General features: G+C 41.2%; 1 protein-coding gene and 1 pseudogene across 1 annotated transcript in view; one reads left to right on the top strand and one right to left on the bottom strand.

The window, feature by feature from the left end:
* Positions 1–16,366, bottom strand: part of HDAC9 (histone deacetylase 9) — an 865,518-nt gene that overhangs the window by 278,018 nt on the left and 571,134 nt on the right. Inside the window, exon 16 of the mRNA XM_027774184.1 lies at positions 15,656–15,705. Within this exon, the coding sequence (XP_027629985.1) occupies positions 15,656–15,705 (50 nt within the window). The remainder of the gene's footprint in view (positions 1–15,655; positions 15,706–16,366) is intronic.
* LOC114008890 (rRNA-processing protein FCF1 homolog pseudogene) lies at positions 11,710–12,285 on the top strand (annotated as a pseudogene).

Raw genomic sequence — 16,366 nt, 5'->3', positions numbered from 1 at the left:
GATAATGGTGAGAGTCATCATTCTGGGCCAAAGATCTCTGATACTCTTTATCATATTCTTGAATCAGGTCTGTAGCACGTAACAATGGGTGCTCCCTTTTCTGCCATGTGATAAACATGCCAGGTCCCTGAATGTATCTATTTATTTCATATTGGATGTTCTGCTGAACCACTGAAACCCTTCAAATGGAACTTGGATAGATTGATGATGACAAAGGGTGGGTGAACCCACATGCTTTCTCTCCTTTGTTCAACACTGGGAGAAAGACATGAATGACAGCCCAGTCCCTGGGGATCACTGGTAAGTTGTAATGCTCACACCTTAGCTTCTTTAGTCATGGTGAGATGAAAAAGAAACAGAGCAACTATAGGGAAGAACTGCAGATTCCAAGGAACACCATGGTATGATGAATGACTACTGTGACTGATATTCCATATGGAAAGAGGCATGAACTATTATAGCAGCAGTTGGAGGAGACCAGGGGCAAGCCGCGTGCATCTCCCAGTGTGATCGACGGCTTTCTGGCAGCTGCACGGACCTTGTATGTGCAATTTCATTTCTCTAGCTTCAGAAAAACATCACTCTGCTGTTTACTTACCAGTAAGAAGAATATGTTTGTTCTGGCAAAAGTGCTGCATCGTGAGATCTAAGGATTCTTATTTAAGATACTGGTGAATTCACAGATTTGCCAAGTAATACATGGATTCTTGTGGGTTGTGTGGCCAGTCAAGGGACTTAAGGGTGCCTATCATTGTTATTCACAGCTTTAGTGAACTGGTGGTCAGTCTTGCCAAGAATGAGTTAAGAGAGACAGACAAGTGATACTATTTTTGTATTTGCCTACTGCTTTATGTAATCTGATGTATTAACCGTGTAAAGGGCACTTCACAATATGTTCACCCTTTTATTTACTAGACAGTGCATGCTAGAGCCCCATTCCTATGGAAAGCAGCTTAGCAACATTAACTCTGACTCAGAAGGTATTGAAATGAGATTCTCTCTAACTCATCCTCAGAGGTTTGGTCCAAGGGCAGAGATTTGTCAGTGTTCTAGTTAGGGTTCAAATGCTGTATGCAGCTGTGTAGCTTTTAGCCCAAATTGATGATGTTTTTGTGCATGGATTTAATACTTCATAGGAATTTCAATAAGAAAGAGAACGCTCTTGGCAAAAGAAGCAATTGTGTTTTCTTATGGCTAGGGCTAATCTCATTTGGGAAAGGAGTGTTGACAATCATATGAGGTTGGAATTATGGTGAGTTGTGTGTACATAGTATTGTGGTTAAGGGCTTGGGAATCAGGCCATCTCTACTCTACCACCTACTGAATGTGTGACTTGAACAACTTACTCACCTTGCTGAATCTCAGCTTCATTTTTTGTGGACTAGGAAGCCTCAGATACATCTTTGGCAATAAGGCCCCTGAGATTATTGTGAGGATTAATTGTTTTAGAGGCAGGTTATCATCGGAAGATTTGTGTATAGAATAGCTACTCTGGGGACCAGCAGTTCGCGTAATGGCTATGTCACTGGACTCCCATGTAGTCAACCGTGGTTCGAGTCCTGGATCTGGTGGCTTAAACTCCAGCCGGGCATGTGTGCTTGCGTGCCCAAGATCCCAAGAGGAGAATGGAGGAGAAGGGATTGCAGCATGACTATCCCTCCAGAGGGTGATTTCTTACTTTCTATCTCTCTGTCTTCCTGGCAAGTGCACATGCCCTATAACAAAAACCTCTAAAAAAAATTTAAAAAAATAAAAAAAAAGAGAATAGCTACTCTGTGTTATAAGGCTAAGAATCAGCTCAGTTCTGCAAGAACCAACAGGGTTGTTTCAAAGCTTTCTCTATGGTCCTGCCTTAACTATCCCTGAACCTAATGGATAATCCTATCATTGAAGTCAATCCTCTGAATACCATTAGTGTCAAAGTTAAAGGTCTGTTTTACTTAGATTGTTAGAGCATAGTCTTAAATAACTTAGCCAAAGTTTTGAATTCATTTGTCCCATTTAATACTTGAGATACTGAAGATCAGAATCTGATGATTAAGTAAAAATATCTGTAGGATCAGGTTTTAAAATGTGTATTTCAGGGACCAGCAGTTAGTGTAATGGCTGTGTCACTGGACTCCCATGTAGTCGACCGCGGTTTGAGTCCCAGAACCGGTGGCTTAAACTCACGCCAAGCGCGTGTGCGTGCTTGCCCAAGATCCTGAGAGGAGAATGGAGAAGGGATTGCAGCGTGGCCATCTCCCTTGGGGGGTGATTTCTCAATTTCTGTCTCTCTGTCTCTCTCTTTCTGGCGAGCCCACGCACCCTATAGCATAAACCTCTCAAAAAAAAAAAAAAGAAAGGAAAAGAAAATGTCTGTTCCAAGCACTGTATACATGCAACACAAAATTAGGCATAGCGAAATTGAGAAGGCAGCGTCCTTTGGTCCATGCACTAACCTGAAGGGATCAATAAATCAGTTATCATGGATCTCCCAGCTCAGACATAAAACAAGACAGACTATCCAAAGACAACTGATACCACAATGTAATAGTGTTATTTAAGAAATCACCAAAATGACAGGGAAAGGCACTGGGAAATGTCATGCAAATATCAGAACACTATCATCACACTTGAAAATGGACAAGGGTTGGAGTGCTATATCTAATTTGTCACTGCACAATTGAAATAGGAAAGTCACAGTCGAGGAACTGCCAGATATTTGAGTACCCAAATAAATGTGCTCATATCCCAAAGCCCCTCCAAACATCCATGGGCAGACTTTAAGAGAGATCTCAAGATCTTAGCATGTGCCTATAAATCCTTCTTGCTTCTGACCTCTATCACCACACCTTAATCTAAGCAGCAAAAGGCAGGCCAGGAGCTCTGTGTGTTCTGAATAGAATAATGCTACCCCAGATGTCCATATTTACAAGAGCAGGAGTGAAGATGGGGCCCTAGAACTCAGAGTAGTCTTGGAAAGCTCCTCTCCACCTTCTGAACTTTCATTGCTTCCTCGCTACCTTGCTTTGAACCTTCAATACAAGTCTTGTTATTACTTGTACCGCTCTTTAAGTCAGTCAGAAGAAGCTAGGACTCCCAGGTCATCTGTCATCAATAGATTCTAACCTGCCAAAGGCCACAGGCCCATTAGCCACTTTCTCAAGATTCCCCTCTCTTTCCTTGCTTTCTTTTGCCCATAATATTTACCATCATACACACATGCACACATATTTAAATTTATGTATATTTGCTTATCTATCTCCCTCATTAAAGTATACATTTGCTTTTTTTCCCCAAGGTTTCTGCCATAGGGCTGTGCACTTGCCAGAGAGAGACAGTGAGAGGGAAAGTGAGAAATCACCCCAAAGGGAGGAGGGTGGCCATGCAGCAATCCTGTCTCCTCCAATCTCCTCTTGGGATTTTGGGCACACACACAGGCACCCAGTGTGATTTTTAAGCTGTCAGGTCTGGGACTCAAACTGCAGTCTACCTACAAAACATCTCTCAGTGTAGGAGTCCAGCACTTTAGCTACCACACTATCTGCTGACCCTAAAGTATACGTTTCATTTCATCATGATCAATATTTTTGCTTTATGGCCAGCAGATGGCATGGTGATTAAGGCACTTGACTCCCATATTGTTGACTGCAGTTTGAGTACTAGACCCAGCAGCTTGAAAATCACACCAGGTATATGTGTGTGCATGCCAAAAATCCCGAGGAGAATTTTGGGGTGGCCATCCCTCACTTTCTCTATATATATGTCCATATTTCTCTCTCTCTCTCTCTCTCTCTCTCTCCCTCTCTCTCCCTCTCTCTCTCTCTCTCTCTCTCTCTTTTTCTCAGTGAGTGCACATACCCTATTACAAAAACCTAAAAAAAGGTTTTTTGCTTCGTTTAGTGCTATATCTATAGTTCCTGGTATATAATAAGCATAAACTACTTGTTACATAAATAAATGAGAAAATGAATTCTGCCCCAAGCTGAGGCAGCCACCAGTGTGTCTAAAGCACAGAGAATAGTGTGCATCAATTATTATTGGTCTTTTGACTTCTTTCCTCCTTTCTGTCTCTCGCTCTCTATCTCTCTGATGAACACATGCATCTTATAGCAAAAATCTCTTGGTTAAAAAAAAAAATTCTGATTACCTTCTGTTCATATTCTCATGAACTCCCAATTCTTTTTATTTTCCCATAGAGAGAATTTTATGATAGGGTATGTGCACTTGCCAGAAAGACAAAAAGCGAGAAATCACCCCCCCCCCAGGAGAGATGAATATGCCTGTCTTCTCCTCCATTCTCCTCTTGGGAGCTTGAGCATGCATGCACATGAGCCCAGAATGAGTTTTAAGCCACCAGGTCCAGGACTCATACTGCATTTGACTATATAGGAGTCCAGTGCTGTAACCATTATGCCATCTGCTGGTCCTGATGAACTCCCAAGTCTCTCACCAAAGTCAATGAATAGGAATAGAAGATCAACAAAGAGTCTAAGTGATAAGTGTAAGAGGTTATGAGTGGGAACTGAAAAGGAAAACACATAAAAATGTAAGAGAAAACATGAGGGTAAATGTTACTCCATACTTAACTCACAGGAAGTTCTCATTACATGTTTATTTAATAATGAATGAATGAATGGTAAATTGTCTAAGGAAGAGACAATAGGTTTGGGGGGGAGTGATATATTTACAGGAAAGAATTTTACTACTTGTAGACTTTGGTGTTTTATCAAATGGTCACATTTTCAATTGTATAGGATCATTTTGAGAAGTCTTTATAGATTGTCCTGAGACAATTTACATATATCCATAGTAAATATCAACTAGAGACCATATAAATCATATTAATATTACTTTAAAATATTTTTTGCTGTAGGGCACATGAACTTGCCAAAAAGGGAGAGACACAGAGACAGAGAGAGGGAAAGTGAGAAACCACCCTCCAGGGTGATGGCCACATGCAATCCTTCTATTTCGCTCTCCTCCTGAGATTTTGGGCACTCACGCACACATGCCTGGCATGATTTTCAAGCTGCTAGGTGCAGGACCCAAACCACAGTCAGCCATGAGGGAATCCAGCACCTTAACCATCATGCCACCTACTGGCCCCTAAATCTTATTATTTTGAATATAGCAGAGTAAATTAACCAAATGATTTGAAATGCATATAATTCTAAAATGTATTATCCTTACTAATCTTCAAAGAAATAATTATTCAATGCATACTTTCTTGTTAACATTAGTGAATCACTGCTTAGGATGATTAAGAGAATTATTTGCTTGCTTTATTTTATTATTTTATATTTTAAAATAAGTGTTTTTAATGGTAATAATGATGCTGCTGGCCTAGGTATGAGAATCTATGGGTTTTAACATTATGTTTTTCTTTTATTTACAATAGACAATATACATGCACAAATGAGAGAGGGGGCAGTGAACACTTTCAAGGGGCCAGTCATGCCAAAATCCCCTTTGTCCAGTCCCACAGCATTGGCTCTCAGGCATTCACCTGTTTGTCCAGCATGTTTCAGGCTGACTGGGCTGGAGATTCGAACCACGTCTGCTGTGTGAGATCCAGTTTCTCTTGAAGATAGAGCTGACCCAAGAGCTTGGGTTCTTCTGAAGCCTGGAAAGATTTAATCCTAGAAACTCTACCATGAACGAGCTGCTTATGGCTCAAAAATTCAGTAAACTATTTTATTTTCATTTTGGATTTTGAAAGAAAAACTTTTTAATCTTATTTTTTTTTTTTTGAGAGGTTTTTGCTATAGGGTGCATGAGCTCACCAGAAAGACAGAGAAAGAGAGAAAGAAAGCGAGAAATCCCCCCCCCCTTGGAGGGGGGTGGCCACGCCTCAATCCCTTCTCCTCCGTTCTCCTCAGGATCTTGGACATGGACGCACACACACACCCGGTGTGAGTTTAAGCCACCAGGTCCGGGACTCGAACTGCGATCGGCTACATGGGAGTTCAGCAACATAGTCATTACACTAACTGCTGGTCCTCCCTTAATTTTTTTTTAAGAGAGAGTTTTTTGTTATAGGGCACATGCACGTACCAGAGAGACAGAGAGACAGGAAGTGAGAAATCACCCCCAGGGTGGACGACTGCACCACAATCCCTTCTTCTCCATTCTCCTCTTGGGATTTTAGGCACAGATGCATACATCTGTGCCGGTGTGAGTTTTAAGCCGCTGGGTCTGGGACTTGAACTGTAGTCAGCTATGTTATATTGTTAATATTATATATTATATAGTGGATATTTGCTTCAGGGATGACTATGTGGATCTGGAACTATTCAGGGTGGAAATATGACAAAGGAATATGTAAATACAGTTTTCCACATCAAAATGAAAGCTGAGGTGGGCTTAAATTTAGCTATGTCTTAGGCTGTCACAAAATTATTATTTTTTAAGATAATATCTTTTCCTATGTCTATTCTAAATTTTTATTTGGCCTAAAGTCTTGTGAGTTCTTGACAGTCAGATGTGGCATTCATAGACGACTGCATTTTTGAACTTACTCAGGTAAGTTTTAATTTCTCAGAGTTCTTACTTCATAGAACCCTAGATTGCGGAAGTGAAATAAAAGCTTAAAGTTCCTCAACTCCATTGACCTTTAACAACCACAGAGTCATTAGGTTCAATTTCCTCTTGTCTCAGTGTTTAGAATAAAGGCACATGGGCAAGTAGAGAAAATCATTATAGAACCGAGAAAAATTAGAGAAAAAGAAATTCCAGGAAAGGATATTGTTTCTTCCTCCTCGCTATTGACGTTAGTTTGGTTGACATAGTTGTGTCTGTGTGTGTGTGTGTGTGTGTGTGTATGTGAATAGATAGAAGAAAGCAAGAAAGATGCTATAGTCCCCAGAAAGTAAAAAACACATCTAAAATAATAATAATAATAATAATAATAATAAAAACCACACATGTGCAAAGCATTGGGGATGGCATTTTTTCAGACATTGCATTTTGAAAACACAAGAATTTTAATAGCTTTGTGACAGTCATGTTTACTTTAAGAAAATGTATTCTTTCAAAACGCATCTTGTTGTGCTTAGCCATAATATCAAAGCAATTGAAAGAATTTAATCGCAAATATGCGTTGCTACAACAGAGTGGACTAAGGAGGAACTTGGGCCAGCCCCGTAGAGCAACAATCAAGCACAATGCAGGGGCATCCAGATCCCACATAGCCGACCACTGGTTTGAGTCCCAGCCTGGCAGCATTAAAAACAGGCCAGGTATATGTGCATGCGCCTAGTGTCTTGAGAGGATGGAAAAATGGAGGCAAGACGGATAGTGGTGTGAACAGGCCTGACTGAGGAGGACTTTCTTTCTCTCTGTCTCTGTCTCTTTTACTCTTTTTGTGCATGCACATGCTCTCTGGCATGAATAGAAAAGAAAGGGAGGAACTTGTGGTTTTCATTTCCTATTTTTCCTATTTCCTCCAAAGGACATCAGATGCTTAATGATTCTATAGAACTTCACAGTTTATAGTAAACACAAAATAATGCATATAAACTTACCTGCATGGGAAGTGTTGTCTACATCCCTGTAACTGATGCGTACACACAATTACTGAGCATACACAATTACTATAATCTTTGCAATACTGGAAATTTCCTTCAGTATTTGGAAAGAATTCCCTTACTTTAATAGCATTTTGTATTACATTTATCTTGTTTGGGACAACATGATCCTTTTGTGGAATCCACAGTATGAAACAAAATTCTCAAACAATTTAAGGTACTTTATCAGTTTTACGCTTTCCAGGTGCTGTGGGGTGTTCCTGCTAGTATCGGTTGCATTGAGTTTAAAACTCATGAAAATCCACATACAATTTGGTGGGAGGGATGGGGAAACGTGAGATTCCAGATCTGGGTGGATCCTCTTATTGTGCTGGAGGGAAGAGGATTGTGATGCATCTTTGATAGCAACAGTGGAGGAAATGAAGCACTGATTGCAAGCTGGGTTTGAGCTGAACATTAATACGAGGCAAATCAACATTATCTTGATTACTACATGTGAGAAACAGATGCCCTCCCCCGGCCCCTCGCCTGTGCTAATGTAACCAAAGGCATTGTGCCTGCTCAGGATAATTGGGGGGGGGGGATACATGATAAAATAGACTTAACAATAAAAGACAGAGGTTCGTCAGTCAATGTTAAAACTTCAGGAGCACCCAGAATTTTGGCATAAACATGAGGTTTTTTTGGTTTGTTTCTAAGTTTTTAGGGGGTTGAATTCTTTAACTAATTGGTAACAGTATGGTGCAATTGTTAAAGATATGGCGTGTCATTATGGCTTAACCAGTTAAAGCCTGACTGCCTCCCCCGATCCTACACTCATATCGCCTCGCAACACACAACTCACACGAACTCATATGAACACATGACTAATTGTTCTTGAAGACTTCGTGACTGCTTGAGTAACCTCCACACCCCTCTTCTTCCCTGTGCTCCCATAACACGTCTACCCAGGTCAGTCCAGTGCATGGGCCCTGGGCAGTGGAGAATTGAGGTCTTGTCCACGAATCTTTCCATTCGGTCTTGTCCACAAATCTGTCCATTCCTTCTCCTTGCCTAGCTATTGGCAATGAACCTTTATCTTATTTCTGCCCTTCACTCCTCATTCAGTGGCATACCATGTCATGCCTTCTGAAAGATGAGTTCTGTTTCAGAGAAGATCATCCTCGGTTGCAGCAGTAAATTGTCTTGCTAGCCAAACCTTTCTGTTCTGTTGGATTTAACCATATGTTCATAGATTTGAAAGCAAAATAAAAGACTTTTTTTTTTTTTTTTTTTTTTTTTTTTCTTGTGGGGCCACGCACCTTGCCAAAAAACAAAACAGACAGAAAGCGAGAAATTACCCCCTGGGGGGATGTCCACACCACAACCCCTTCTTCCTCCATTCTCCTCTTGGGATCCTGGGCCTGCATGTACACATGCCTGGCATGGGTTTAAGTCACCGGGTCCAGGACTCAAATGGCGGTCAACTACATGGAAGTCCAGTGAAATAGCCATTACACCAACTGATGGTCCCACTTTCTAGCAGTAAAATTAAATAGAAAGATGGCACCAGCAGATGGCATAATGGTTACACAGCTGGACTCCCACATAGTCAACCATGGTTCAAGTTCCAGACCTAGTGACTTAAAACTCACTCTGGGCACGTGTGCATATGTGTCCAACATCTAGAGAGAAGAATGGAGGAGAAGGGATTGTGGCATGGCCATCCTCCTGGTGGGTGATTTCTCACTCTGTCTCTCCAGGGAGCTCACACACCTTATAGTAAATATCTCTTTTAAAAATAAATAAGACATGGGAACCAGCAGTTAGCGTAATGGCTATGTCGCTGGACTCCCACGTAGTCGACCGCGGTTCACATCCTGGAGCCGGTGGCTTAAAACTCACGCCGGGCGTGTGTGCGTGTGTGCCCAAGATCCCAAGAGGAGAATGGAGGAGAAGGGATTGCGGCGTGACCATCCCCCCCTGGGGGGTGATTTCTCGCTTTCTGTCTCTATGTCTCTCTCTGTCTGTCTGGCGAGCGCATGCGCCCTATAGCGAAAACCTCTCAAATAAATAAATAAATAAATAAGACATGACTCCATTGGGGTTGGAACTAGTACTTTCAGGAACTAAACTAATGAAGAATTTCTGCTGAGACTTCACCCTCCAAAGCCCAACCACGAATAGGTAGCGCCCCTGCCCCCAATCCTTCTCTCTCTGTCTTTCTTTGTCTTTTCATTTTTTTATTTTTTTAAATCTTGAATATTTTAAGGTAAAACATAAATAAATAGAATAAAATATAGAAGAAAAATCAGAACAGCTCTTTGAGAAGTTTGCCATTGGAAACTTTGTTTACTATTGCTGGAGAGAATAAAGGCAGAGCACCAACATGGTGTAATACGCAGTGTAAACATGGGTGAAAATAAGACAGTATTTTCTTATGAATGTAAGCGTGCATGTATATCTTTATCTACACCCATGAGTGTAGGATTGGGGAGGGAGCTAGGCATTGAAATGGCAAAGGTGAGATCTTACATGTTAATTCTGATGGTATAAGAGAAAATTCAAGACATTTCCTTCAAACCTGTCTGCTGTATAGTGAGTGTGGTTAACATGTAACTGAAACGTCTGCAGACAACCTCAGAGCAATCGAAAGGAGTCTTAAATTACCCCCCCACCATCACCTAAGCCATCTCCTCATCTCCCCCTCTCCAAATCACAAAGACGATATCCCTAACCCCCAGAAGTGTGTCGGATCTGCGAGTAATCGAGTAGAACATAGATGGAGTAAGAGTTTGTCATAAATGCTGACTTTGGGCTTGCGCATTTTCTAGGCTGCTGCTGGCGAAGGTGCTTTGGTTGAACCCCACAGAGCCTCATTTTTGGCACATCTCTGCCCAGGAAGGCAGGCGCAGACCCTCCCCGTGGTCTTCCATTCCTCGGTCCTCCCCGGGAATTATTCCACCTCGTGCACAGTTCCTCCTCTTCCAATCAGGGGGCTGCCACTGCCCATTGGCCACGTTTATTTTTCTGCCTTTTGGCAGTGGGAGTTTGTTGTAGGATAAAAGTAGAATTCTCTGCTGTCTGCAGGGCCTTCCCCAGGGAACAGAGCATGAAACCCAAACTTATATAAAATCATATCCTGTTTGCAAACATCATATTCCCTTCGCTTCTCACTAATCTGGTCCTGTAAACCCCAGCACAGCTTGAGAGCCCATTCCTCATCTAAACAAATGCCATAAGCCCCTTTATACTTTTACAACCATGTCAAAAAATAATATTGCCTGCCAATAGTGATGTGATTGGAGTTGCCTCCTCCGAGCCATAAAAGAAGCGCACAGTCTGTTATCAATTTCTCTAAGTGTATCAGGGGAATTATGGGTCGATTCGGTTCCAAGTTATAAATGACAACTCAAAAGCCGCAGAAGCGTTTGAAGCTAGGAGTTGATGACGACATTATCATAAAAGCCTGCTCGTCCTTGCTTTTGTGGGCTTTTTTGTGGCCTATCAAGTGAAGAGGGGAAAATAAGGCTGAGAAATGACTTCAAGATTTCTTCACACAGCAGCAGGTCAGATAGCCAGGAAAATGATCACTATTTTTAGTGATATACCCTGAGGAGTGAGAACTAAAGAAGTCTCGCACTGGCTTTTCTTTCCAGAGTCCCTTAATTATCAATTTCACTATGTGATGATCAAGTCCCAGGATTTGGTAGAGTGCTCTTGTTAGCTGCTGCATTTTCTTGCAGTGCAATCATACAGTAATCAGAAATGAGTCACGCCATAGTAACTAAACAAGATGAGATGCAAACAGAAGAATTCAGAAACCGAGAGACTGCTGCTCAAAATGCAATTCCGAAGAGCACATTTTAAAGCACCTTCAATATTATTTGTTCACTGAACTGCTTGACCAACTCTCTGATTGCCACATTAGTTTTAGGGGAAATTTTAATAAGAAGATTCCTGATTTTACACTGTCCCATGTAGTCTCGTAAAAGCCAATTAATCCATCAGCATTCAGGAGGTATTTATCAAACTCAGGTAAAGTTATACAGTCAAAGTGACTGGAGTTTCCTTTAACAATTAGAGATCATGGGACCAGCAGATGATGTAATGGTTACGTTACTAGACTTCCACGTAGTTGAGCGCGGTTTGAGTCCCAGACTGGCAGCTTAAAATTCATACTGGGGGATTCCGGAAGAAACAAGAGTGTGGCGTGAGCATGGGAAAACAAAAGAAAACAAGAAAGTATGTGACCATGAAGCAAATGCTTAGTCTCAGAGATTAGAGGTTTAAAGAAAAGGAAAGATTAAAACCTAAAAAGAAAGAAAAGAAAGATCCTAGCATGCTGAAGGTAAGAGACGTCCCCCAGCACCCTTCCTGCTTATTCTTTCAACATAATACACAGCTGGGTCCACCTTACCACATCCTGGTTGATACCAACTTTACCAACTTTTCCATTAAAGCCAGACTGGACTTAGTGCAGTCAATGGCTGAAATTGAAAAATTGGGGCAAAAGTATCGAGTGGCTCCAAGGATCGCTAAGGGTCCAAGATTTGAACGATCACCACGCACACATGAAGGAACCTATGCAGATGACTGCTTAGTACAGAGAGTAACTCAGCACAAGTGTTACATCGTGGCCACAGTTGACGGAGACCTTAAACAAAGAATCCGGAAGATCCCAGGAGTTCCTATCATGTCCATTTCTAACCACAGATACAACATTAAGCGGATGCCAGATGATTATGGAGCCCCTCAGTTCTTTGACCCAATATCTCTGTTGCCAGTTCATTAAACATGCTGTTTGTCATGAAAAGCAAAGCAAAGCAAAACTAAACAAAACAAAACTCATGCTGTGTGTGTGTGTGAGTGCCCAAGATCTTGAGAAGAGAATGTAGAAGAAGGGATTGTGTCATGACCATCCCCCTGGGGTGTGATTTCTAGCTTTCTGTCTCTCTCTGTCTCATTGGCAAAAACAAACAAACAAACAAAGAAAAGCAGTTGGAATCACTGAGTATCCTAGAATTGAAACTAATATCCATTTTAGGTCATTTGAACCAGAAGGGTACCTGAAGACCAAAGCAATTTCAGTTGTGTCCAAGCTTTCAGAGTCCCCATGTTGCCATGTTGGGGCACTCTGAGTTCATGCTGTGTATATTTTGGGAATTGTCCTAGAGATAAAATTTAAGACTGGCTCAAATCCAGAGGGCCCAGAGTTTCTGCTAGGACTTATATCAAACCAAATATCTAATGGCAAATAGCTTCTGAACATCCAGAGACATAATTTGGTTCCTGAAGGTTTTTGTTTGTTTGTTTGTTTGTTTGTTTTAAGAGAGATTTTTTTCTTTGCTATAGGGCATGTGCGCTCACCGGAGAGACAGAAAAAGACAGAAAGCAAGAAACCACCCAAGGGGGATGGCCACACCACAATCCCTTCTCCTCCATTCTCCTCTAGGGATCTTGGGCACACAGGTACATGCACCTGGCATGAGTTTTAAGTTGCCAGGTCTGGGACTCAAACCACGGTTAACTACATGGGAGTCCAGTGTTGTAACCATTCTGAACCCTGTTCTTAAAGAAATTTTTTAAAAAGACTGAGTGAAACTAGTTAGCTAGTGTATCAAGTGGCAGCTTCCACACATATATGCAAGCATGCATGCACACACTCGTGCATAGACATTCACATACACTTGGGCCTCCACATTCACCACAAAAGATATACATGTCAATTCAATAAACAGAGGGTCTCTCTCCAAGCTTTCTCTAACATAACGGAGTCAAACATCCCAGCCTCCTTTGGTATAGTCAAACTAATCCCAGTCTCCTCTTGGGGTCCGCTTGTCCAAGCTAGGTTTACCACTAATGCCACCATCCGGATTAGACCAGTGCCTGGCAATGTGATTAAAGACTTACTCCATGACACTCACTCTGCTCCAGGTTAACATTCAGAGGCAGAACCAGCAGTCACTATCAATTCCTTCAGCACTTCTTTCTTTCTTTTTTTTTTTTTTTTTTTTGAGAAGTTTTTGTTATAGGGAGCATATGCTCACCAGGAAGACAGAGAGAGACAGAGAGACAGAAAGTGAGAAATCACCCCCCAGGGGGATGGCCACGCCGCAGTCCCTTCTCCTCCATTCTCCTCTGGGGATCTTGGGCACACACGCACACACGCCCGGCGTGAGTTTTAAGCCACCAGGTCCAGGACTCGAACTGTGGTCATCCACATGGGAGTCCAGCAACATAGCCATTACGCCAACTGCTGGTCCCTCCTTCAGCATTTTTAAAGTCTTACTAAAGCAGTTCTCACTAAAAATAAGTTACCTTGGTAGGGTTTAGAGCAGATGAGTAGAGGTATTTTGTGTTCAAAGGATAGCGAGTGAGAGGCACATACTAGGTCAGACTTTGGAGGTGACAGCTGGGAAACTGTCTTCGATTTGGCACAAGTGCTTTACAAAAATGCTGGTAAATGAGTGGGATTTGATAATCACCACACTTAACACTCCCAGCTCCACAACAGGCTTTCTGAAGATGAACCAGGACTGACGTGGGATGATGATTGTCTTACACTGGATATCAAAAAGCAGAAGTCAGGACCAGCAGTTAGCATAATGACTGTGTCGCTGGACTCCCACGTAGTCAACCGTGGTTTGCATCCTGGACCCAGTGGCTTAAAACTCACGCCGGGCGCATGTGCGTGCTTGCCCAAGATCCCGAGAGGAGGATGGAGGAGAAGGGATTGCGGCATGGCCATCCCCCCTGGGGGGTGATTTCTTGCTTTCTGTCTCTATGCCTCTCTTTGTCTGTCTGGCGAGTGTACACGCCCTATAGCAAAAACCTCTTCAAAAAAAGAGCAGAAATCATTGTTGAACTGCCACAGAGGGCCACATTCCTTCAGCCACACGGCTGCCCTGCTCTGCTCTGGGGGCTGCAGCTAGTCTGTTGAAGATCAAAGCCATGGAAGGATTTTTTTAAAGCTCTTTTGGAACTATTTCACAGGGATAAGCACCTCAGTCCCAAACTTCCGGCTCTTCACCTTTCACTGTGTAACTTCAGGAAAACAACTTAATTTCAGGTTTCTTTTCTATAAAGTAGTGTTGATAGTAATAACTCCTTTATATGGTGGCTAGCATACTTGGTTGTATGCTGGTGAACTGTAAAATCCGAATGATACTGTCACAGTCATAGTTGCCATTATTTCCAGAGTGGGAGCAGAATCACAGGAGAAGGAACAGAAGAATGCCCCCCTACTAAATCTGGCATGATTAGAATGAGAGAAAGAACTCCACATATATGAGATTTCCCTGTATAAAACTTAGTTTGAGCCAAAAAAATTCTCCAAGAATTATCCGAAAGTATAGCAAAAAATTATCTAAAACATCTTTTCTTTCCATCCCAAGAAACCCACTGACTTAAATACCTCATCCCTTGGAGAGCTGGGCAAAGACTTAAGTTGTCCTAATAGGACATAGCACTTAGTTCTACAGGATGATGTTTTGTTTCTGGTAACAATTAACCTTAAACACCTAGCAGGTTATAAGGTATATTCTAATTGCCCACAAAAAAAATACAGTTATTTTTCTTCATATATCACTTGATTTGAATAAATTTACCCATGAAATGTTGTATACACATAATGCGTTAAAAGGCATTTTTTAATTATTGAAGACAAAAATGGCCCCAGAAGGGTTCACAGACAAAATATCGTAGAACGCAAAGCAATTTGTAAGGTTTATGCCATTTCACCAGGAATAGAATGCATGCTGTGCTCAATGTGATGCTATTGAAAATTCAGCTAGTCTTCAACTGCAAGACTGTCAAATCCTCTCGTCTTACCTTTTTTCCAATTATGTGAAAGTCTCACAGAGTAGTCTTCATGACCATGTGACCTGTGCACTCGCACAGGAACTTACAGTTAGAAGGGCCCTGTTCTTGGTTTAATTCTATTTTGCAACCATCTTGAAATGCCTAATGAGTTTTGAACAAGGGCCTCTACATTTTCCTTTGGCACTTAGCCCTGCTAATTATTTGGCAAGTCCTGAAGTTTCGAGTCACCTTCACTGAGAAACAGCTTTAAACATGAATGAATAGATAAATCTAAGGAGGTTTTTTGTAGATGCGTGGTTTAAAAGCAGTAAACTTTTAAACTTTTAAAAACTCATACTTACCCCAAGGCCACCACAAGGTAAGGAGGAAAAAAACTTTTGAGAGTCATCACCTATATAATAAGAAAACATGAAAAAAATATAAATTGGAAATATAAATACAGAGGACTTTTGATGTTTATTAACATATACTATTATGTCATGTTATGTTTATTATTTGACTAAGAAGGAGATTAATATAATTGTAGACTGATTATTCAATAGAGTTAATTTTCAGAATAACACTATTCTGTCTGTATGAATACACAGGTAAGAACTCAAAGCAAATGAATAAAAATATTAATGCATCTAGAGTATACTGGCCCACTTGAACAAACACAAGTACATGAAATTTGGATAATAATTTTTCAATTGGCCTACATATCTATACTGTGTATTTTAAAGTTTTAAAAATTTATAATTTATAGTAAATAACTCAACCTGTTTACTGAGTATATTTCTCCAATATGATGTTTGAATCACAAGGTTTATGGCAGCATATACTATCATGCTTTAAATATTTTAAATATTAAAATAGCTTTTCAAAAGTACAGTATTCTTTCTCTCTCTCTCTCTCTCTTTTTCATTTGCTATAGGGCAACAGAGAGTCAGAGAGGAGGGAAAGTGGAAAAGCACCCTCCATGGAGGATGGACACACTGCAATCCCTTCTCTTCCATTTCTCCTTTCAGGATTTTGGGGATGCGTGCACATAGGCCTGGCATGTTTTTCACACT

This window comes from Tupaia chinensis, unplaced genomic scaffold (genome assembly GCF_000334495.1).
Source record: "Tupaia chinensis unplaced genomic scaffold, TupChi_1.0 Scaffold000410_1, whole genome shotgun sequence".
Taxonomy (NCBI): domain Eukaryota; kingdom Metazoa; phylum Chordata; class Mammalia; order Scandentia; family Tupaiidae; genus Tupaia; species Tupaia belangeri.
This window is presented reverse-complemented; position numbering and strand designations above follow the sequence as displayed.